The sequence below is a fragment of the Condylura cristata genome, unplaced genomic scaffold (genome assembly GCF_000260355.1).
Source record: "Condylura cristata isolate star-nosed mole 26May11 unplaced genomic scaffold, ConCri1.0 scaffold00008, whole genome shotgun sequence".
In the NCBI taxonomy this organism is placed as follows: Eukaryota; Metazoa; Chordata; class Mammalia; order Eulipotyphla; family Talpidae; genus Condylura; species Condylura cristata.
Window position 1 is genome coordinate 30,235,024 of NW_004567109.1, and position 24,948 is coordinate 30,259,971.

A 24,948-nucleotide genomic window follows, 5' to 3' on the forward strand; every position below is an offset into this window, starting at 1 on the left:
AAGGAAGATGGTTAAAAGACAAAGCCTCCAAGAGCCCAGTAAAGTCTTCTCTTACCACCAAATCAAGGACATTTACAACATTCCATTCTGAGACGGCAGGAGGGCAGGACCTGGAACTACTTTTAAAGGGGTCCAATCAATAAATGGTGCCAGGGCCCCAAGCCTTACTTCATCCTCGAGGGCCCCCTTACCTTCCCCTGGATGGTTCCTAGCTGCAAAATCCAAGCCCCAAATCCACTGCGATCCTAGCTTTCTCCACAAGGGCCACCTGCAGGCCTCAGCAGATAAGCCCCCAAGGTCACACTGTAAACCCGAAAGGCCAGAATGGTCCCATGGGTTCAGTCTCCACTGGTGCATTTGCTGAGTGCCTACTGTATACACAAGACTGCCTGTGTTCTCCACATGCTTCATCGTGAGAAGTGAGCCACAGATGAGGAACATGAGACTCAAAAGAATGATCAGGATCACACAGGGACATGCAGGAAGGGTAGTCCCACTCCCCAGTATCAGAACGGGGTCTCCCGTGCCAGCATACTTCCAGCAATAGACACCTGAGGCAAGTGATACAAATCCAGCCGTGCAAATATTATCATGGGGCCCGTGCCTTCAGATAAAACTCCTAGTGACAGAATCATACTCGAGTTTGAAAAATACTAACTCAACTTAGAGAATACTAGTATGTGCTTAAAATGGCAAGTCAGAGGACAAAAAGTGGCCCCAGTGACAGCATTCGAGACAGTGGTGCCCAAAATACACATGAGGACCGAGAATCAAATTTTTATGTAAATGGAGGGTCGAGTATGATATTCCCAAATTTACATGCTATCTTTTATTACACAACTTTAGACATATATAACTGAAAATGTAGATATTTTAGACAAGAAAAAAAAACACTTCCACAGTAATAACGAAGCCACAGCCACCGCAGTTCTGCTCCGCCTCAGCCAGCGCACACGGTGTCCACCACGCCTCCACTTGGCCACGCAGCCCCAAAGCAAGCCCGGAGGCCCAAGCTCTCAGGCTCACGGCCATCAGGTCAGAGGCCAGGCACTGGAGTTCCCGTCTCATCATGACAAACCCAATCAAGCCAGTCCTTCCCATGTTCTCTGCAAATTAAGTTAATGGATAGATTTTTCCCCCCCACAGAATTCAATTTTTCTCCCATGAGTTGCGCTTAACACTCTGAGTGACTGCAAACCCTTACTTAAAGATGACTAGACAATCTTGTGACAAAGTTGGGTGCTCTGGCCCCCAGAAGCATGGCTTTGGTTCTTGTGATATTCTGAATGTCCTTATTTCTAAGTGGCTCACACAGAACTCGAGACTAAGAAGGTCTGAGAACCACTTAAAGCAGAACGAGGGGCTCAGATAGAGACTCCAGGGTTCTTCACCCAAGAAGAGGGTCTCCTCAGATCACTCTGGAAAAGACCCCGAAGGGGGTCCCCTGGCCACAGTTACAGCCTCAGATCACTCTGGAAAAGACCCCTATCCCCTCCCCCCACATCCCCCACCCCTGCCCCTCCAGACCATGACACTCCCTCTGACTTGGTTAGTAAGGCTCAGGCTGAACTTCAGAACTACCCACCACCTTTGGGGGCCTGTGACCTCTGCATTTAGTCATTGTTCCCTATCACCAGGCCAGACTGGGGCCTACTCACTTTTGTTTCAGGGGGCACAGAGAAGGAAGGGGCCTCAGCGGGTGGGTCGAATTAAGTTTCCCTGGTGAGTGGCAGGGCACAAAGGAAGGAACCATGGGGGAGGGGAGGCCACAGAACTGGAGGGCTGGGACCAAGGGAACAGAGACAAAGGCACAGGAAAAGGGAGCCTGCTTTCTGCTGCGGGAGCAGTCGGCCTAGGATTTCCACTCATACATCCCAGGGCAAGAAATGCCACGAGGCTCTGGGGGAGGCTTCAAGGATAAACCCCTCCTGCCCAGCTGCCCGTGGCTCTTGGAGTCCCCACCCCCTCCCACCTCACTACCCCCCCCACCAGGAGACCCCTCCCAGCCCAGTTGTTCAAAATCAGAAAGACTGCTTTGAATGGGTTGACTCTCTGCACTCCCAATCTGCCACCCTGAAGAGAGACAAAGAATTATTTCCATGCAGAAAAGAAAAACCCTCCAAGTGCTAGAGACAAACACGTTGCTTTCTGGGCAGGAAGAGACAGCAAGGAGCCAGGTGCTGGGTTTTCTGACCGAGGGGGCTTTCAGAGGCACACAAAGGCCAGGCCGCCCCTGGACCATGGATGCTCTTCAACATCCTACCTGCTCAGCCCTTTGTGACGTTTTCCACTGACAACCACTGCCAACCTCGCCCGGAGGTTGCAATTAATCTGTATGGACGGTGAGTGTCCGGCACCAGGACAAGGTCTGCAATAAAGATGGCTGAATCTGGAATGTGGGTGAGGGCAGAGCAGAGACCTTGAGAAACAGGTTCATGGTCTGGGACCTCTGTCCTATGGCTGGGGGTGGGAGGTGTTCAGGTCTTCGTTGCAGTTCTGATCTCCGATTTTTTACTTTAGTCAGAGATGTGATGCCATCACATTTCACATTAGCCAAGCAAATCTGACATCACCCCCTAGGTCCAAGCCAACAAAGGGGCCCAGAGGCTGGGTGCTGCCACCAGCAGGTACCTCGAGAGACAGCCACAGGCCACTGGGGGGGTCACAGCACCCCCAGGCAGGGCAAGAGGGGCCTCTTCTCGCCCTGCTGCCATGGCGCCCCTGTCCTGTTTCTCTGGGCACCACTTTCTTTACCCAGGTAGCCAAGCACCTACAAAGCGCCAGGCACAGCGTAGGCTGTGGGCTCTGCTCTGCCCTCCCGCCAGCAGCGTCACTGAGCGAAACTCTCACTGAGCATCAGTGCGCCAGGCACTAGGGCTCACTCATTAGTGGGGGCCTGGGGTTCCACAGACTCCACAATGGGGACAATGGACTTGAGACAGGTAAAGAGCTGCACCCAGAGGAGGGAGGGCTCTTTTGTCGTTGGGCGAAAGGGCACTGGACTGATCTCACTGAGCTCACTGAGCGTCTTGTGGAGCTGTTCCAGGCTCCGCCCTCCTGTGGGGTCTAGGTTTGACAGGCCCGCTGGTGGTGGCCAGGACTCCTATGGGGACTGCTGGGGGCAAGCTCTCCCCCACCCAGTGGGGCAGATGCACTGCTCTGGAGGACAGTGGCCCTTCCTGTGGCTTCCACAGGTTAAGTTACTGCTCTGCCTCCCTCTACCCTGTCCTACACCACCACAGCCCCGCCCCATGACTGCTCCTCACTCCAAGCACCACCGCTGGGTCCCCAAAGCACACTGGACCAGGCTCTAGCAACCGGCCTTCGAATAAATTAGACCAAAGATGGGGCCACCCACAGGTCCTAGATGGGAAAGTCTCCGCTGTTTGCAGGAACAACTTCAGTCCTCGTGAATAGTAGTGATACACTCTACATTAAAAAAAAAAATGTTCTAAAGGAAGGGAAAAGAGTCTTCTGTGCCTCCAGTCTGCAAGGCAGCTCTGGACAGGGTCAGTACCAGTTTCATGAGACAGAAAGGCCCACAGGGGCCCAGTCTACAGCCCAGGGCCTCAGCTGGGCTGGGCTATTCTAGGGCTGACTGTTCAACTCACCAGGAAAGGTGGCGCCTCGCAGCACCTGTGCTCCCAGGTGGGGCTACAATGTCCAACTCCCCACCAAGAGGGGGGATTTGTCTTTGGTAAAGCCTAGAAGAATTCACTTGGGTCTCAGAGAATATAGGCCCCCTGAGCGCTTCCTTAAAACCAGCAAATATTCCTCATTCTTTCAACATTTGTTCTTGTGGAACTGTGTTTCCCATAGCCAAGGTCTTGAAACTTTCACTGACAGCCTTACAAGGCTGCTCCAACTCTCTGTGTCCTCGCCTGGTGCCAACAGCACCCTCTGCCACCCACTTGCAGGCCCTGCCGGCTCCATCACACAGACACCGACCCCAAGGGTCGTGCAGGCCTGGCTCCCCGCCACTATGAACCGTTAACTGGAAGCACAGCACCAGGGTGAGAGTGGGCTGAGATCAGAGTGGCTGTACTGGCCTTCCCGTCAGAACAGCAGTCCTGACGGGGAGCTAGAATGCATTCTGGTGCCTTCCTAGGGGACAGGCCTCCGTGACTCAGCAGGCTGCAGCTTCTACTTGCAGACACACAGCTAGGAACTTAAAACATGAACCCCAGATAAAGAACAATCTATAAGCTCAGTAAGGGCAAACAATGTGATAGTGTCCTTCATTTTACAGCCACACCTCAGGGTCATCAACTACTTTATGAGTGAAAGACTAGACAGAGCGGATGTGTATCTGAGAAAAAGACCAGTATCTGCCGTGACCCCCCTCAGTGGATTTAGGATGTAATGTGTTCTGGAACTGGCAACTATGAAGATAGTCTTCATAGAAAGCAGTGGTTGAAAGGCAGTGGAAAAGCCAGGGAGCTCCCAACTAAAGCTGCCTATCCACTAGGGTGTGGCTGGGCCCTCCCAAAAGAACAGATAAGAGCTGCTCACAGTGAGAAGCAAGCAAAGGGGCCCCAGACCCACACACAGCCCCTGAGCTGCCCCCCTCTGAAGTGTTTATCCTCATGAGCTAAGCAAACAGGAGTCTTCTGAGATAAGGCAAAGGTCAACTAGAGACTTGTATGACCTGATCAAATCGCCAGCAACCCTGAATTATGGGGGTGTCCAATCATAAAATGTTCCTGGCATGGAGGAGCAGAAGAGTTAGGGGAATCAGACCAGGCTATTTCCCATCACCAGAAGTGAACATCTCATTGAGGCACCCAAAGCTAGACCATTTTCAAGAATCCAGACCACATCCCTGCCCACCCACTCCACGACCCTTGTTACAAAGAGCAAAATCAGGGCAGGAGCAAAGTCATGTGGCTTCTAGTCGGAGAGGCCAGTGAACTTGGCAAAAGGCTGGGCTGAGTAAGCACTGAGTGTTTCTCCACCATGTCTAAGGAAACCTCATGTCCAATGCTCCGTCAACATGCCCAACCTATTTCAGAAGGGAAAGGCAAATACCAAGCCAGGACTCAAACAGGGCACCCAAACCTGTCCTGATGGCACAGGACCCCAGGGAGCTGGCCGAACGCACAGGTGGGTGCTGAGAGGTAGGCTGCCTCCTGTTCTTTCACCACCAGATACGAACTGTATACCCTCCCCTACTGCACAGAGCTGGACCAACTCCATGGCTCAGGAACAATCAGGCGCATCTTAGAATTCGATGTCATCTACATGAGACGTGAAAAGTGATCAGCGTTCCTCCAGGACTGGGTTACCCCAGGCAGAGAGAAAACAGAGGAAAGTGCACCCAATAGGGAGAATCTCCTGTGCCAAGGCCCTGAGGTAGGGCACTGGCCCTTCCTTCGCTCTTACAGTTCAGCAATGTCTGGTACCTAAGTCTCAGCACCTACAGTCTACCCTAATAACAAAAACCAGTTTGATACATTTCGATTTCAAAATACAAAAATACTTCCAAATTCCCTCCCCAAAATGTGTAGCATTCAAGGTCCACCATCTTCACACCTCTCCCTAGTTCTCACCTTTTCCTGCCTGCAGTGGTTTCCAATTTCAGGACAATTCATATGGGCCTCCATGTCTAGTTTAACACACTCCCCAACTCCTGGCAGGCCAGGGCTCACCCCAGCAGCCCGCCCACATCTCCAGAGCAGGCCTGGTCAGGGTTGTAGGAGGACATGCTTCTGAACCCAACAAAAGAAAAAGAAAAAAAAAAAAGAGCTAACCAGATTTGCGCGCTCTGGGCAACCAATGCAGGCCAGGAAGGAAGCAGGAAGTCATCCTGAGTGCAGGAAGTCCTCGCTCATCCCTAGATGAGACCAGAGCACACCCCAGCAACGGGCACTCAGTCCAGGGACAGCGCAGTCCTGCGGGAAGGGGCAGGGAGTGGGCTTGAGAGGACTTCTCTGGCCTCGTCATGTTGTGCAGATGGACACACCAGCGCTTCGGACCTTGAACACGCCTCTCCCTTGGCTGCCCTGACCTCACCCCCACTCCTCACCAAAAACAGACTTCAGGAAGAAAACGAAACAAGCGTTACAAGCTTCCCTATTTACCCAGAGCCACAAATCTATCAGTGGGGAAGCTTTTAAAATAAACTCTCTCCTAGCACTGTCACTTCCTTTCTTCTATTTGCTGCCACCGTGTACACACACACACACGTACACACACGTAGACGTAGACACACACACACACACACACACACACACACACAGGGTTTCTTTCACCTTGGCTGCTTGGATCTGAGTCTGAAAGAGGAATTCCAAACTCAAAACACACACAACTCACCACTTGTAAATACTTTCTGCTTTTTATTCTGCTCTTCTCATTCACGTGTCTGTCTAAGCATCCCCAGGATAGCTCCCTAAGCAGGGATACTGTCCCCCTCAAACACTGGTTTTCCTTTACCTCCCATTCGCTCATTCCAGAAATACTTACTGGGCATCTTGTAGGGACTCAGTGTCAGTACTTTAAGTCAGCACTGCAGCTGAACGCCATTTCCATTTTACAGGTGTGCACACAGAAGCTCAGAAGTGAAAACAACGAACACAGGTTACTACCCTGTGAGTAGAGGCCCCAGGGAGGATCAGAATCCCAGGCTGCTTACCTTGTTCTTTTTACCCAGGTCCCCAGAACCCCAAATCGATCCGATACAGAAAGCAAAGTTGGTTTTAAAGCAAACAAATGAAATGAACCTTCACTGTGGATCACCAGCAGTTTTAACACTAAGTCTTGAAAACCAAGGGCTTTTACCAGGTGCTTTGCAAAAGGGTCCTGTGAAAAAAGTAAGATGTAAGCACCAACCATGACGTGGTTACTCAGGGGTTGGTTCCTGTAGGGAACATGGGGTTGAAACAGTCTTCTCCAGGGAAGATGCCCACTGGGTCAGCAGCCCAGCATTAGTGGAGTGGGGTAGGAGGGGGGGGTTCTCAACCTCTTACCACCCACAAGCTTATTAGGGCAAGGAGAAGTGGGGGCTGGGCGGACTCCCTACAGTGACCCCGGACCTCTTCTAAAGTTTCAGATCCTCCAGAATCCTACAACTTAAGAGAGCTGTCCACACCCATCAACTAATGGCCAGAAACCAGGGAGGTAGGCAGGGGAAATGGAGGACACTCTGACAGTGTGGGGGGTGGAGGGTGCAGCTCAAATCTCATATCCAGTTCCACAGAACCCACATTCCTGTGTGTGCAGGGGAGACAGCAACAGAGCTGCCCCCAAAAAATATAAAGTGAAGAATTCACTTCATGTTCAAACAGATCTACCCCACCCACCCTAATTCTCTGGCTGACTTTAAATCCACAACCTGGTCTACTTTCTGATCCCATCTTCCTTGACCCAAGCAAGCCGCCCCTCTCCTCCCTGGCCTATCTGTCCTCAAGTACCACTTGTCCAAACTCCCCTCCTTGAGCCTGTCAGCACCCCTCTTTCCTCCCCTTACCCTAATCCATTCAGGCTGGGCCCTCCACACCTGGGCACCTGCTTTCCCAGCAATCCATTTCTTATAGCCATAAAGCAGAGACATCAAGGGAAGGACTCTCATTCCCTCTGAACCTCTCACTGGGTTTTCCTGGGAAGCAAGAAAACACTACAAAAAGCCAGAAGCCGCGACCTTTGGGGTAGGCTGTTGTGCCTGTTGAGGCCCTGCCATGCCCTCGATGCACAGCTCCTCCTCCACTGGACCCCGTCTCTACTGCCCACCGGCCCCAGGGCTGGTCCGAAAACCCAAGAGGTGAGAGACTGGGAAACCCAAAAGAACACCGAAACTCAGTCACGCAGCTGCCTGAAGTCGAAGCCAACCTCTCACTTAGTGAAAATAAGGCTGCCCCGGGCCAGGCCGGCCTTCCTTCAAGAGAGGAAGGGCTTTCAACTCAATCCGACGTGGTCTCTTCACTCAAATCCCCCTACTCTACAGAAGGGCCTGCACCGGTTATTTTCCTTCAAAAAAACATAATTTACACGTTTGAGTGTCTTTACTTTCCAAACCATTCAGAATTAGGGAAAGGGGGAAAAACACGTCTGTTTCTATTTGAAACTGTCAAAATTAGCATTCAGTAATTAAAAATCACACCCTTTCTCTTAATAACCTAACCAGCATGATACAATCAGGTTGTGCCAACTCTTTAATCTAATTGACTAATTACAGATTTTAATTTAGTCAGTTACTGAACAACTGTTGACAATTTGTTTTCATTAGGGACAGAACAGAATAAATATTTAGGCTTCTAGTCACAAAGACTCCTGTGCTCCGCTCTCCACCGTGACCCCACCTTCAGAACGCACTCTGGCTCCATCCACATCCGCTCACACAGGTAGGCCATTGCTAGAGCCTCTTCTCAGTCTCAGCCCATGCACCGGCCTCCCACAAGATCCTCAGAAGGCAAAATCCTCAAGGACAAGGAGCGGCCTCCATTCCCAAAGTACAGGCAATTCCCAAATTCACACACGTCACTCAAGAAGTGGCAAACACTTAAGTGTTGTGAAGAAAAACAAACTCAACACTACATGTCACTGGCTCTTAAGCAACAAAATAAGTTAACAGTCAAAATAGGTTTATCTGCATTCATCTCACTGGGAAGCAAACTGTCGTGACTTTTTTTTTTTAAGACATGCGTTTACAGATTTCTACTAGAATCTTCTAACTCTTTGAAAGTACATCCTTTCCCCCCAACCCCCCCCCCATGTCATCCAAAAGTTTGTTAAAGTAACTGTGGCTCACAGCTAGGAATGGGGCTTTGGGTTCAAATCCTGACTCATTACTGAATGGCTTCATTATCATGGACTAATCACCTCTCCAAAACCCAGTTTCCCATCCAAGCAGGAGAATAAAAACAGCCTCTGCCTGCACAGTTACTGGGATTAAATGGCAAATCCATGCACAATGCCTGGCCCAGGGTATGTGAACCATGAAGGCTGGTCACCACTGCTTCAGAAATTTGTAACCCTCCTGTGTATGAATGGGGGCCCACACTACGAATGGGGACGCTCAGGTCCAAAAAGAAGACAATGGCCAGTAGAAGGCTACACAGCTAGAAGTGGGAGGTTTGGCTGAGAAAGCTGATTTTTGGACTCTTGGCCCAGTGATCCACCTCCTCCATGCAATGACAGCTGGGTTGAAACAGCAGGGAAGATGGAGCTCACACCCTGGCGGTCTGCAGGCCTGAGGGCTCCAGAGCACCCTCTGGAGATGAATTTTCCGCTAGGGTGGGAGGGGTGTCTTACATCCCAGGGAGCTTACCGTGCTCCAAGCTAGATTTTCCTTAATAGCAAAGCCTTGCCTGCAAAGTGGCAAGTGATCTAGAGTGAACTCTACCCTCTGACCCTCCTTACACCCAGGGGAATATGTAAGGGTCTTCCCTCCAGAGCCCAACCCTGGCCATCCCAGGACAAAGCCTGAGGTAGCCACCTACCCTGCTAGGTGGGTTGCACAGATACAAGTCAGAGGCCTAAGAATGTCAACATCACTGGGGATTGTGAAAACATCTTGAAAACATCACTGGGGATTCTGGAGCACTGCTGTTATTTTTTAAGCTCAGCTCAAATCAGGTCTGCCTCAACAGAAAAGGAACCAAAATTCCCAATGCTTCCTGTTGACTAGAATTCTACCAACCCAATGTGCTCACGCTGGTTCCCCTGAGCTGACAGGAAGCTCTAATCACTAGGTATATAGTTCTTATTTTTCCTTTTTCTTAATTAAAATTAGTAGTGACTCAATGCAAGCAATCTATTTGTGAATAAAATATTTTGAAGCACGGAGCCCAGAGGGAGGTAACAGGGTATCAGCAGCTTTTACCGGTGGAAAGATGGGGAAATTTCTGTTGTAGGGATGCAGGCCTCAAGCAAGAGGTCTCCTTCCTGCATGCGGTCTCTCTGCCCACAGAGAGCACAGCACCAGGATAGAACCACACAACCCCACAGGCAGCACCTCAGCTTGGGTCTCCCCCCACCTAGTCCCACCAGCCCCAATCTCAATCTGCCCTGGCCAGGGCAGTGGCCACCACGGTGGCAAAGGTGCCGCACCTGGTTTTCACTCCAGGGAGGGGCAGGGTGGAGCAGTGAGGGCGTTTTGGTCTACCTTCAACATCACCCAACCCCACTAGCACTCAGTTTCCTCATCTGCAAAATAGGAATAAAAACAGAACTTACCTGGAGAACTATTCTGAGTATGTCATGAGATAAGACCTAACCTAAAAGCACTGGGAACAGTGCCTGGCATACAGCTGGCACCGAGCAATTACTCAGTTATCAGTTCTTCCTTCACAAAATGGAAAGAACATCCTGTCCCCTGCGTTGACCCAACAGAGTGAGTCTAAATAAGAATGCTCTGAAAACGACCCTGGCACCTAGTAAGTGCTCAATAAACGATGCTTTCTTTGTTAAGGAAGGGGCTAACTACTATCAAACCCACAGTACTGTCACTTGGTGGTGCTCCCATTGCCAAGAAACCGCCATTCCAACTCCCAGTGGCTCAACCTCCCAAGGAAGTCTGTGCCTCCCCTAAAATTGCAGGGGTCAGGGTCGAACACTGCGATTTTTACCTTGTCTCTACGCTTCGAGTTCCCTTTGACAAAGATGCTGCTAGCAAAATAATGCCAAAGAAAGTATGTGGCGACAGTCAACTAGATTTAAGTTCATTTTCTGTAGCTTGGGGTCAGAATCGACTGAAGCACTCTGGTGATCAAGTTTTCTGCAATTCCCCATTCCACGCATTAGCTCTCTGACAGAAACTCACTGCGGTATTTAAAGTGGCAGCCATCACAACTAACTCAAATTGTATTGGCTTCCCCGATGCTGAAATGCTCTGCTGAAACCATCAATTGGCCAATTCGGAGATAACGTGGTGGCTGAAATTCCCTGTCATGCTGTAAAACCCCCTTCTGCGGCGGGTGCACCAGCCCCGGGATCCGCAGCAAAGCCGGCGACCGGAGCCACAGCCAGGCCGGCCTGGTGTAACACAAGTGGGCTGGTGGACGGCTCTGGCGGCGGCGGGCAGGCAGGGCTGCCAAGAAGCAGGGCCTCCAGAGAGAGGATAACATTTTCTACTGGAAGCCTTCTAAAAGACAGCGAGAAAAGAGTGGCAGCCTGCACACGCCCGACACCAGGCCTGCCCACTGGGCCCGCTGCCCCTCACACAGGCCGCACGGCCAAGCCACGGGCAGCCCACGGCGTCTCCCAGCGCAAGCTGCAAAATTCCTGATGGATGGCGCAGACACGCACGGGCGCCAGTCTCTTAAGGGGAGCTTTTCTGAAGGCAGTGATCGCCACAGGAAGCCGGAGCTGGAACAGCCAGGAGCCTGCCTTGGCACCACCCTGCTCCAGGCCTCAGTTTTCCCATCTGTAAATCGAGAGGTCCCTTCCTGATACATATCCTATGGTGTGAGGGTCTGTTCACATTTGAAACAACCTCAAATGGGGTTCACCATTTACAAACCATTTTTACAATGCCCTGGCTTCAAAAAGGCTCGAGAGGAAGAAAAACAAACCCAGGCTTTATTTCATATCATTCCTTCTACCTGAAAATGAACCAGAAGTAACTGAGGCGCAAGAGAGGCCAAGTGACCTCCCCAAGGCCATCTGAAAGAAGTAGGACTTGAACTGCGGTCATCCACATTCAAGTCCTGTGCACTGGCTTTAGTCCCAAAAAACTGCCCAGTATATAGAGCCTGCCCAGCAGGCAGCCGGCCCACAAATAACCACCCGGCCAGTGAGTGCTCGCCCTGTCCAGTCTGCAAAACCACTTTCTATACTTCCCAAGAGCTCTTGAGGAGGTACAGCCAGCATCCTGGGTGTGGGGGAGGTCTGCCCCCGACAGCCTGCTCTCTCAAACAATCTTTTGACGGGGAAGAAGGATCACAGGAAAACCTCAGACAGTGGCCCCAGGGAGCAGCTGTGCTTCTTAAGGTCAGAGGACTGTGAAACAAGTGAAATGTCAGGCGCTTCACCCAAACACACAAAGAGCAGGGGACACAAAGCCTGTGCAAACAGCTGTCGTGGGGAGGGGACAGGCAATCTGGAAGGCCGGGCCAACCTGGGTCAGACAGGACACCCTGAGGCCTATTCTCCGATTCTTGCTTCAGCCAGAGCCGAGCCCTCCAGTTGTTCAGACAACGTCCTCTGCAGGGAGCAGAGGACTAACGCCTGGACTGCAGATGGGCAGGAGGGAAGCAGCCACAGGGTCAGCAGGAGGGACGCAGGGTCAGCAGGAGGGACAACACCCCAACTTCCCGGGGGAGCCACTGCTTCTCCAGCACTCTGCCGGCATCTGCTCAGCACCTTCTACCTCCAGTGGGTTAAGAATACAGGCACACACACTGAAGTAAGCACTCTGCAAACACCAAAGTAACCACTCTGGCAGAGAGAGAGGTGGGGTGGGGAACAAGTCGCCCCCCCCCCCCCGGAGGTGGGATGAGTCCTCCTTCTGCAGATCAGGAAACTGAGGTCAGCAACTGCTGGTCACTTGACCAAATCACCCAACCAACAGAGCCTCAGATTCAATCTTAGCCCTCTCTGGGCTACTGGCTTTCCAAGTTTAAGGTGAGACCGCAAATTTTTACATCACAAACCCAGGGTGTGAGTTTATTTAGAGGCACACATAAACTCCCGCAAAGATATTTATGTTTACTCAGTGTGGCACAGTTGTGTCTGTTTTCATAACTGCCCAGGGTGACCTGCTAAGTTGCTTTCACCATGCACTAAAGGGTCACGACTCACTGTTTGCAGGACAATGCCTTACCACTCGCTGCTTGTCCAGCTTCATTAAGAGGTGTGTTCAACAGGGCTGATCCCGGGCAGGAACAAACCCGCTCATTTCCAAGGTCCGAAGTCTAGCTCATTCACCCCAGAACTTATTCAAGACTCTGTATGCAGGAGGCCCTACGAGTGGGAGTGGTAGGTAAGGGGCAAACACCAGACTCCTGAATTGGGGGGCTTTCAAGCTAGAAGGGGAAAGGAAAAGAACTCTAACTCTGACCCAAGTAACTCCTTCCAGGCGGCACTCAGAGAATGAGTAAGAATCACCCGGTTCCTGGAAAACGAAGAAAAGGAGGGTGTTCCCCTAGATGATCCTGGCAGACCTGGTGGAGGATCCACTTTCCCAGCTGCTATCTGCTCTACAGATCAGATGGATGGTCGGGGTGCAAAATAACCACCCCAGGAGTAAGTACTTAGTAGGGACCAAGAGGAAAAGTTCCAGACTCTTAGAACAAGAGAAGTAGTTAGAAAAGGAGAAAATGAACACCAAACAACACAGGCCAGTGCTGGCCAGGGCTTTCCAAGCACTCTCTCACTTCATCCTCACAGGTGCCAGGGCTAGTTTAGAGACTGTGAGAGACATCCCTGCCCCAAGCACGCAAGAGTGCTTGAAGGTGGATTTAAACCTAGGACCCAGAGCACTAACCACCAGGGAAGCAAGCCAGTGAAGGCCATTCTGCCGGTGCCCCTATCCGTCATCATAAAGCCAGGCTTCACACCAGGTCCAAGGGGACGTCATAAAATGACAGCACCCATTTGTAAGGTGCTTAGGCTATGGGGGGGGGGGGCGGGTGCTAATACATGCACATAAGCTCACTTAATCCTCATGACAACCTGATGATAAGGTAAGTATATTTTATTAACTCTATATTCCACCTGAGAAATATGAGGTAGAAACAGAAATGTTAACTGAGGTGTCCAAATATGCACAGCTTTTTAAAACACAGCAAGGCAGCGGGCCACAGATCCTGACTGGGTCTGCAGGTCTGAGGCCGAATGGTGAGCTCTCTCTGCGCCTTTGTAAGATGACTAAGTAACCTCCAGTTCCATCACCACCACCTACACATGGATTAAATACACCACCTGGAGGTGGGACTGTTTACCTACCACCCCCCTCAATCCACCCTGAGTCTTAGCACCCTGGTCTCCCTTAAGAACAAGACATGACTGGTCGCATCTGTCTCCTGCCTAGACAGAGAGCAAGCACAGGGATCGGACGGAAGCACCTCAAAAACAATGCCTCCTGCTCCTCCTTAGGGGTAAGTGATAATAAGGCACCCCAAAAGTTGAAAGAGAACACAGCTGATGTACCCAGAACCAGCTTCCCATGACCTACACGGCAGGTATCCTTTCCAAGCGCCCCTTCCTTTAAGCTTCCTTTTTTGTCATCTTTCACTCAACCAAAAAGCCAAGTGAGGCCTGAGGCCTGAGGCCTGCCAGGGCAGTATACAGTGCCTAGGAGGAGGGGTGACAAGCCTCCCGACTGGGGGCCATCACTCTTGTTCCCCCATGAACATTTACATGGCCCAATCACTTCCCCTGGACAATTTTCCATGCTTTTCTGACGGTAGTGCGGCCCAAGCAGTAGGCCGAACAAGAACACCCTGTACCTGTTTTACGATCAAGAGAACAGACCTTGAGGATTGAAGGCCTCCCCAGCCAACAAAGGGTGGGAGCAGAAAATTGAATCCAGATTTCTGCTGATGCCAAGTCCTTGGGCCCTACTGTTCAGCAATGTGACCGCCACCCTTGGGAGGGAGACGCATCCTTGCTGCCTAGTACAGATAAGGGGCGTGGTGTAGACATCAGGGGGGCATTTATCAGTGCCAGCCTGTGCCAGGAATGCCTGCTCTGCCCCCCCCCTGCAGGGGTTTGGGGGTTGAAACAGACTAGAAGGCTGGCTGGAGGGAGTTGGGGAGGGGCGGGGAGAGAATTCCATGACCTGTCTGGGGAGCCCAAGCCCTAGAGGACCTCACTGAGGAATTCAAGTGTCCAGTTTCCTTGGGTCAGCTTGCTGTGCCAAAAAAATATGCTGTTGTCTCTACTATATTAAAGGTTGGGGGGGGGAACTTTAAAGGAAACAAAGTCACCAAGCTCGAGTCACAGACACACAACCATTTTTACATATATGGCTTGACTCTCGCAACGACCACATGGAAGAAACACCATTCCCCCTTCCACATGTGGGAAACAGGGCCAGGAAGTCTGCCCCGGCAGAAATGGACAGAATGGGGACTGGAACTCAGACAGAAGTCCCGGCCACCAGACCCAACCCAACACTTCAAACTCCAGAGGATGCCAGGTGGAAGAGAAGAAAGCATAACGTGGGGAGAAACATTTCTAAAACTCATCGCTAAAGCTATAGGAAACCCCATTACCCTGGCGAATCAAAAACAAACAATCATTATTGTCTATTTGCAGTAAGCTCCCAGCAACATGTATTAAAGAAGTTTATGTGAATCGTCTCATGCACTTGTGCGTGCGGTGGTCAGAATGATTACCAAGCTAAAAAAGATTAAGTTTTCTAAATACGCTAAGCCCTAGACACTATTATAAAGGCAAGAACTAGTGTAACATTTCTGTTATCTTGGCCGACAGGCCCTCGAGCACACACACCTCCCTTCTACTTTTCCCTCTTAAGACTTAACACACACACACTCACACATGGAGGCGGAGGTCGAGGGGAGGGGGCGAGGAGGCTCTGGCCTGAGCTCCCACTGGAGAATCTGCTTCCCTTAGAAAACTAAGCAGGCAGAAGGGGCGCTGTGGGGAGGGCAGGGTGTCTCCCGGCTCCCTGGGAGCGGTGGCTGGCACAGAGCTAACTCCCAGTCCAAGTTTGCAAATGCTTAGCTAACAAAGCTGGCATTATGCAAAGACTGGTGCACACGGCTGGTCTTGGAGTTCAAATGAAGTGACCACTGCCAAAAACTTTGTTTGGGTCCCCACCACTCTCCCCCCCCAACCCGCCCCACCTCCAGCCTTGAAATAAGGGTGAGGATTTGCAATTTGGGGTCTTGCCGCCACTTGAAACCCATTAAGGTGGCCGCACTCCCTGGATTCTGGCAAAATGCAATTCCAGTTACTCATTTAGTGTTTAATTAGCTACCGATGGAGGAATCTGGCAGCCTCTGGGGTTCAGAGGCACTGCAGCAAATGGGTGGGAGTCCGAAGAAAGGACTCAACACAAGGGTAGTGGGGAAAGAAACAACTGTGTGTATGTTTTGTTTTTTTATCTGCCACACAAGGGTGCCAAGGGTCAGAGCCAAAGGCAGCGCCCGTGAACTTGCCAGGCCCTCTGGGCAGATAGCTGGCTGGCTTATCACAGGGGAGAGCACGCCCCACGACGCAGGGGTCCAGCTGCCACCTCCTGACTCCTGCTTGCACTGCCACCCTCTCGCCCCGACCCCCAAAGGCTTCTGGCAGGCATGGACTCTCCCTGCCTGGCAGGAACCTCAGCTCAGCACATCCAAGGAGAGCCCTCTCAAATATCACTGTGCTATTTCAAACCCACCAAGGACGCTGGACCCCTTCCACAGAGCCACAAATACCTCAGCTCCTGTCCACACCCAAGGCTCTGGGGCACTTTCCTACTTTCACCAACCCTCCTGAAGACAGAGGCACAGAGCTCGGGTGGAGGGGGGTCAGCAGAGTCCTAAGGGGTGGGGAGCACACACAGTGAGTGAGAAGGGATCCAGCCCTGCTGAAGCCACGCTGGGAACTACAAGACAGAACTGGAAGGGACCCCCTGACACACATCTTCAGAGCAGGAAACAAACTCGCCAAGGTCATGGCACTCCACGCCCACTCAGCTTTCCCAAGTGCTTCACTGGGGAATCACAGTGGGGCTTGGGATTGGGGGCAGCAGTCTGTGAGCCTCCTGAAATCGTGTCCAAAATCTGTGTGGGGACACGTGTTTTCTGGGAGGAAAGGTCCCAACTCTGATCCCGTATTCCCTGCCAAAAGAGCTACTGCACCGTAACAAACCCTTCCCGGAGCCCACAGCCCACCTCTGCGGTGATGCTGCCATTCACCTCCCAGAGCTTCAGTTTAATTCTCTGCTAAATGCATTTCTCCTGTGAATATAAATACCTTCCCGAGGTTTGGTCGGGATTCTGCTGTCCAGAGCTGAGAGGTAAAAGCTGAACGATGGGGAGCTAGCCCCGACACCTGGATACAAGCCCGTGGATGAGCCAAAAACAAGGCCTCCATTTCCTCGTATGTAAAATGGGGGTGAGATCTGATAATAAAGACTGGTCACCAAGGCAGCGCTATGCAGATACTATTCAAACCAGGCAGATATTGAAGAAGTGTCAAGAAAAGTACAGAGCAGGATTGACACACGGCACCCCATCACGGCTCCCCCCCACTGAGGGGCCACTTCAGGGCCTTAGGGCCTTAGCACCAAAAGGAAAATGAAATCAGCTACAAGGAAAGGGCTGCTGGCAGTTGAGATGGCAACACAGACGCTCGACCAACCCTGCAGACCCTAGAGGAGCCAGGGGGGTGGGGGAGTAGGGTAGTGAGGATGGGGGGGTATAGGCAGAAGGTGGCCCTGGACACGGTGGCAGCAAACACTGATGCAGCGGGGGGGCAGCAGCTCAAACAGCCCCGGGCCCCGCTCAGCACCTGACCCTTGCTCTGGCCTGAGGGGTCAGCAAGAAAACCACAGACAGCCTCTGGGGCTGTCTGGCCAGGTAAACCCACTTCTCAGAAAAGCCCACTCGGGAAACAGAAGCCTCCAATACTCTATATGTGGTCAACATCAGGGCACTGGGGCTTATCAGCAGTGAGCTGAGAACACTGAGGTTGCCAGGTATGTGGGAGAAACTAGACTGTGACTCAAAAACTCACCAATTCACAGAAAATTTAAACACCTCGTCTCGCTGAGTCACTTGGCTCATTCCGAGCCCAACAGCCTGGGCTTGACCTAAAGGAGACTTTGAGATGACCTTACGCCTGACCCAGCCTTCAAGAAGGGAACAAACATTACTTCCCTAAGAGAACGGGAATCTTTCCACCAAGGTCGTTTCCAGCATGAGGCCCATGTGGGGCATGGTATGGGCCCCCCCATATCATGAGCAATCACTGAATGCCCTGAAGGAAAACGGATGGCCAGTAACTAAACTCCAGGTTAGCCTCTCAATAAAGGATTTAAGGAGGCTAGTGAATGCACATTAAGATCACCTGGCTCTAGACAACATTTAAATGTTGTCACTATGGGGCCTGCTTTTTGGTGCAAGGGGTTAAGTCTCAGCACTAAGAAATGATCCACAGCCACTGTATCACTGTTCAATCCCGCCCAGTGGGGTGACCCACTTGGCACACAGACATCTCCTGTCTTGCCAGCTGCTCCCCTCAGCAGTGTATTTCAGTAGATCCGCTGTTCTGCTCCCCCACCCTATCTCTGGTGAATCCTCTTCCCGTGCCCATCCTCTGGCCTGTACCCCAGCTCTGTGTGCATAAATAAATATTAAAAAAAAAAAAATGATGTCACCGAAGGAATATCTTCCCATATTCCACTGGCTGTTCCAAACCAGGTTACTCACTGACCCCAAATTACCTAATATTTTTTCTTGCGCATTGTTCCTTAACTCTTTCATTAGCAAGTGTGCCTACTGTGTGCAAGGTACTGTGGGAGTTAGAGGTTAACAGCTCATGGTCTATTGCATGGAAGAAATAAGCAGTGGTTGGTGAGATAAATCTGAATGGGAAGTTCATGGGAATAGGCACCAACACCAGCCATGCATTGGGAGACTGAGTTACAACGGCATGGGCCTCAGTTTCTCCACGCCTTCACTCACGGGGTCAGTGGCGCCTTGAAATGAGACAGAACCCACAGGGTTCAGCATAGGGCCTGCGCATGGGACACTGCCATCAAAGACGATGGACAAGTGGTTTTTATAAACACTGAGATGAAGGAACAGTGGGAGGATGCAGGGAATGATCATAAAAGTCCTCCAAGAATGGCCCTCCCTGGTGGCACAGTGGGTCAAAGCACAGCACTGAGAAGCTAAAGCCACTTCAGCATGAGTTCAATCCCCGCCCCAGAGGTGACCCACATGGTGCAGCAGACCTTTCCTGACTCACCCACTGCTCCCCTCAGTAGTGTAATTAATCAGTCAGCCTGTCCTGCCCCCACTGTCTCTGGTGAAGCCTCTCACTGTCCCTGCACCTCTGGCTTATACCCCAGTTTTGTATGAATAAATAAACCTTTAAAAAAAAAAAAAGTTATCCAAGAAGAATTTAAAAGATGGGTAGGATCTGAATGGATAAGAGGTGTACATGCCAGAAAGAGGTGGCAGCAATAATTCTATCAAGAAGGGAGGAGGACTAACTAAATGGTAGCCAAGCGAATGGAGAGAACAGTCAAAAGTTTGAGAATGTCAAAGAGAAAAAAGGGTTCCTTTTCTTAATTTTTGCTGTCACCCCTACAACGCAATGCCTTCTGGTTCTCCCTCACAGCTTGACCCCATTCATCACTCCATCCTTCCTCCCACATGATGCCAGGTAAATCCCCAATCCAGCAAAAAAGGTTTTGACCTCAAAATCTGTGAATGCCCAACTTCAAATGGTGTGACCTACTCTCTGGGCAGAATCCCCTGAACATCTACAACCACCATAGCAATCCCCATACAACTCTGGGGCCATCCCTTAGATTACTAAAAGCAAATCCATGCACACTTTTGCTGCCACAACACTATTTCAAGATGGCAGACCAACCACAAATTGCCAGTCAGATTCACACTGACTTGAGCACCAAACTTTTGTTAAAAATTATTAACTTCTCCAAACATACCTTGCAAAAGATAGCACAGATATCCTATGTCAGGCAAGAGACAGATTTGAAATTGGCATGTTCACCCATCCCCCACTCTCAAATAAAACCATCTGCATAGCAGTGGAAAAGTGGCCACACAAGAATTGATCATTCATAGGTTTAAAAAAATAATAAAAGGCAAGACTTTAATTAAGCACAAAGGTCAAGCTCACTGTTTTTATATGGCTAATACATCTTAGTCTCCTCACATCTCCAGCTCAGGAAACTACCATCATCACCTTGGATTTTTCCCAGAAGAACCACACTGTGAGCAAGCCAATCAACTCACCTTTTACTACCAAGAGTTTACCAGACCGTGAGTACCAATCGCCAACTTCTCTTTTTCAACCTTGGAAAGGGCAAGAGAACTGGTCTATTTCAGCAGTGTTCAACTCCAAGGAAACTGACTTCTCAGTCATGTCAAAATCTTACCAACTCTGACTAGTCTTAAAACCAGTGAGACTCAGCTGGGTCTCCATCGCTTCATGTTACAGGAGAAATTCCCACCATGCAGATACTCTCGGTAATGGGCTCTGACCGCTTGTGACTCAACCAGATGGGCTCTGGTTTCCTAGGCCAGTTTCAAACTGTGTAGGGCACACTGATGGCAGATCAAGTGGGTGGCTTCAATGACATCCAAGCAACCAACTTCCATGCCCAGAGCCTGAAGACCAATCCTACCCACCTCATGCAAAAAAGACAGAACAAGCCACTTTTCATGCGCACGCGTCACACTCACAGGGGGACACCAGCCACCTATGAGGCTGGCAGGAAACAGAATGGAGGGAGACAGATCCTTGGGCACTTCCCATGACATCGTGCCCAGAAGGTCTTAACACTGTTTCTTCTCTATAGACTGACTCCAACTTGGGTTTGTGGCGTGTTGAAGTTCAAATTTTTCTTTCGAGGGGCACTGCCACAGGAGATGGACATGTGACAAGCATCTCTTTTGTATGCTTTTCATCAATCTGAAAGCACTCACCTGCACAGAGAGCAGGTAAGGAAGAAAGCGCTGCGACGTGAAGAAGTTAACTATCTTCACTAGACTAGTTTGAACTCAGGATGATGAACCAGTCCTGATCCCTAAAGCACACGTCTGAGTGGACAAGACGAGAAATGTAATTTGAAAAATCGTTCCTTGGAGAGTAACACAAGTCAGCGTCACCAGATTTTCGTTTCGCCACCCCAAAACACCAATTTCTTATTTGCTTTTTATTTATTTAATTTTGGGGGTTGTGCTCCTTTTTTTTTTCTTTAAACCAACACCAGAGAGGCTCAGTATCCTCCTAGTGAACTGGCCCTTCTGAACAGAAACCTCACATGGCTGAGGCCTACACCACGCCATGTAATTCTCCAGATACGCATCTAGGCTCTTTTGCATAATTACAGCATTATGAAATACCATGCACCAAGTCAGAAAGCTGCTGGAAGAGGGGACGGGGAGAGGTCGCAGGGAGGTGGGCAGAACAGAAAGAAAGGCAAGGAGAAAACAAAGACCACTGCCAATTGGCTGTGTGTTTGCTTTTGGTACTAAAGAAGTTAGAGCTATCCAACCCTGTAATTATTGCCAGGATTAAAAATTTGTTACTCACGTAATCATGAAAGGCCTTTGCTTCACTTGAATGTTCACAAGTGTCTCGCCTTTCAGGAGCTGCACAGTAAAGGTCCCAAAATACACTGCAAGTTGAAAAATAAAATAAGATCGGGTTACTAATTATTACTTGTGTGCCCCACGGCAAGTGCACAATGCACAGGGCGAACAGCTCCAGGTCTCCGGAAGATTCCTTCCCCCTCCCGGCATTAGTTGGGCACACTCAGCCCAGAAAACAAAATGGACCCAAGCTCTCTGGTAAGCCATCTACCTGCCAGAAGAGAATCTAGTTGCACCTACTACTACGTGGTGCCTCGCACAGGCTGCTGGTGACTCTGGCGGCATCGGTGTCAGGTAAGTGATTTTACCTCCTTTACGTAAGGGACAACTGAAGCAGACAGGTTGGTACCACCCACCCACAGATGCCCACATAGTGCGGGCAGGAGTCTGGAGATTCCAAGCCTCTCTCATCTATGCCCCTTTCACACAATGACCCCCTAACAACCCCCACCACCACCACCACCCACCCACCCAAGGGTGGCTGCATTTTGTAAAAAGGTTAAATTCTCACAGTCAGGGCAGGATCACCATTCACATGCAAGACAGTCCCGTGATTTTTGACATTAAGACCAACAGCCCACCTCTCCTCCCTCACCCCCACTCTCACCTAGACCCTTAGGCAAAAAAACCATTCCTCCCCTAGCCTCCAAATAACAGCCATCAATTAAGACATCAATTAGCAAAAGAAGAGTTTATGAACAAGTATCTTGTCCTTTCATGGTGAAATAGAGAGCCCTCCTCAGAGAGGCAGCTGTTGACTGGTCCAGCAGAGAGGAGGGAGAGGAGGCAGAAGTGGGGAGGGGGAGCTGCCTCAGACATCCCTGCTTCACCCCATCCACAATCACAACTTGTATAACATGACAACAGGCAGACAGGTCCCTTGTCAACCAGTAAAACCCTACACCAAAAAAGGGTTACCAATGCTATGACAAGGGACGTCAGAAGCCAGGTCGAGAGCCCAAGGCCCAGGGATGGACACCTGCTTGAAGAGTAATATGGGCACCCACAGAAGTCTCACTCCTGCCCCCGTGCTTCAGTCCCAGCCACAAACAGGCAGCACAGAAGAAATCTCGACTGCCAGGTCTGCCAGTCAGACAAGCATCTCGCTCAAGGTGTGCGGATATTGCAGCCTGCCCCTCTTTGGATCAGCTTGACTGCTTCCTCCAGTTCCAAAGCCACGGTCATTTGCTCAGTGTCAAATCTCACAAGGAAACTTATAACGAACAAGGCCACAGCCAGTCAGAGCCACCGCTGCTACAGCCCAGCATGTCACTCTCTCCCCATTAAGTGGGGCTGAGACAAGGATTGAGAAGTACTGAGGACCATGACCATCACCAGAAAATGGGGGCCTTCCATGAGCTGCGTGGGGGTTTAAGAGAACACTCCCCTCTGCTCTCTGAAGCTGCACACACATGCTTAACTCCTCCACATGCCAGAAGATTCCTAGTGCCATAAATTCCCCTGCCCCTTCTAAGTAACTTTTTTGCTCAAAAGTGTAAGTTTCTGCAAAAATCCATAATGGCCAGGCCCGCCAACGCCATCCACACACTTCTCTACAAAATTAACCACAGAAAACCTATCACCCACTCCTACAGGTAGAAGCCTTACGCCACACCACATACCTCCAGCACAGCATTCTGAGGTTGGCAGGAGTAATTAAAAACTCATTTTCCCTACGCAAGTTAGAACAGACACTTCATCCCCCTGCATTTCAAAGACCTGAAACAGTAACCTGAGTTGGCAGTAAATGCACTAAGATCCCAAGACATGGCGCTCCATTTTCCTGAACTTCACCAAAATGCCAAAAGCCACCCTTGCTTTCTTTTTCTTTACAAAACAATGTCTGAGACTCCACCGGTGGGCCTCACAAAACACCCAGATGTCACACTCAGGGCAACTTGCCCCTGCTGACCCTCGCTCCTGCCTGTCGAAAACCAGCAAGAGACCTGTGGTCAGTGGTCTTGCCCGCTGGGATCGGTGCCTGGTGGAGGATCACCAATGACAGAGCACCCCAAATTCCCAACTATAGGGACTCTGAGAAGTCAATAGGGACCAGTTAAGGTTCTTGGTAAAATGAAACTTTGCGGTTTTAGGGATGTTGGGCTGGCGGAAAGGGCCCACAGAATGAAAGGGCAGTCCCGTCAGGCTGAATCAGTATCTTTAAAGGAAGTGGCAGTCCCTTCTGGTTTCTGCTCGTGTGCCCAGAAAAGGGCCCCAGATGCCTTTCACTCTTGAGGTTTTTAGTTCATAGAGGAAAAGGGAAGGGACAACTGTAAACCAGACCTGTATCCCCTCCACCCTGCCCTGCCCCCTGCTCCCTTTAATTAAAGCAACATGCAAAATTGACAAAAACCCTTCAAGGTTTTTCCAAGCCCCTACCTAATACCCCAAAGTGAGAAGAGAAAGTAAAGTTTCTATTCAAACACCAGGTACAGTTTCATAAGTTTCCAAGAGAAGAGGGAAAAGGAGGCAAGAACTTTCTAGGCACCAGACTCCTGTGCCCTCTTCCTCCTTGGCCAGTCCTGCTCAGTGTGCCCAGGGGTGCCCACTGTGTGCAATGCCAAAGGTTAAGGCGTGGGGGAGGGAGGGCCTGCTCCAGGGCTCCCTTCTTTGTTCACTTGGACCAGGGGCTCAGAACAAAACACACACATGCACAAAACTATCACACAAACTTACCACCACCATGAGTGCAAAAACCCGGGCGGTTCTCCCAATGTGATGTTTTTTTCCCATCGAATCTAGAAAGGCGAGAAGAGAGATCGCTCAGAGGTGCAGAGGGGAGGGGGCGGGCGGGGAGGGGGGTTTCCAGAGCCAAAAGGCTGTGAAGACCAACTAACAATAAATGCCAAAAGGTGATAAAAATTCAAAATGGTGGCCACAGTGGCTGCTCCTGAAAACAAAGGCTCTAAGAATAGTGGGGAGGAGGGGGGTGTCAAGAAATTGGATGATGGGGGAGTTCCACTCACCTCGGACAAGAAGGTCTGTGCAGATTTCTGTGCTCCTACGTGCAGTAAGTATTCGTAGACGTATAAAGCTAACCTGGGAAGTGGGCAGGGGGCAGAGAGAGAGAGAGAGAGAGGGACGGAGTCAGATGGCCCTGGGCGCTAGCTCCAGGACCTTGCCAGCCGGCTCTGAGCCCTGTCTGCGCTGTGGCCCCAACCAGAGGTGAGAGGCTAACTTGGCCCTGCCTAAAGCTGGAGAGAGAGCAATTAGTGGGTGGGTACCAGGGGACACGTCACCTCAAGCCGTGGGGACTGGAGAGCAACCCCCAAACTTGAACTTCCAAGTGGCGTCAGGGCCAAACCCACCTAGGTCTCTCAAACTCGCAAGCCACCGACCCCAGAGCCTTCCTCCTTTCCCCAACCCACTTTTTGCCTCCCTCTCCCTAGCTTTCAGAGTCCGGGGAGACTCTGCCGTGGACTCCGGGGTGTTCGGCGCGCTCTGGAGAGGGCAGCAAAGCGCCACCCTCACCACCACCCCCCACCACCAAACAACTGTCCCCCAAGCCTAAGGCCAAGCCCGCGCCGCCGATCCAGCCTAGCCTGGCGCCCCGGAGGGCGCGGGGCCGGCGCGAGGCCGAGGGCAGGGAAGGGAGAGCGCTCCCGGCCAAACAAAGCCCCCGGCACGCACTCCTCACGCCGCGGGCGGACAAAAGGAGCCTTCGGGGCTGCAGAAGCCACGCGCCCCCTGCCCGCGCCCGGTGGGC

At 51.0% G+C, this 24,948-nt stretch overlaps 1 protein-coding gene across 1 annotated transcript in view; it reads right to left on the reverse strand.

Annotated features, from left to right (window-relative positions):
• The window catches only part of SSBP3 (single stranded DNA binding protein 3), a 152,269-nt gene that overhangs the window by 124,473 nt on the left and 2,848 nt on the right, over positions 1 to 24,948 (reverse strand). The window contains exons 2-4 of the mRNA XM_012722124.1: positions 24,209 to 24,346; positions 23,919 to 23,980; positions 21,184 to 21,268 (exon numbers count right to left, since the gene is read on the reverse strand). Of these exons, the coding sequence (XP_012577578.1) occupies positions 21,184 to 21,268; positions 23,919 to 23,980; positions 24,209 to 24,346 (285 nt within the window). The remainder of the gene's footprint in view (positions 1 to 21,183; positions 21,269 to 23,918; positions 23,981 to 24,208; positions 24,347 to 24,948) is intronic.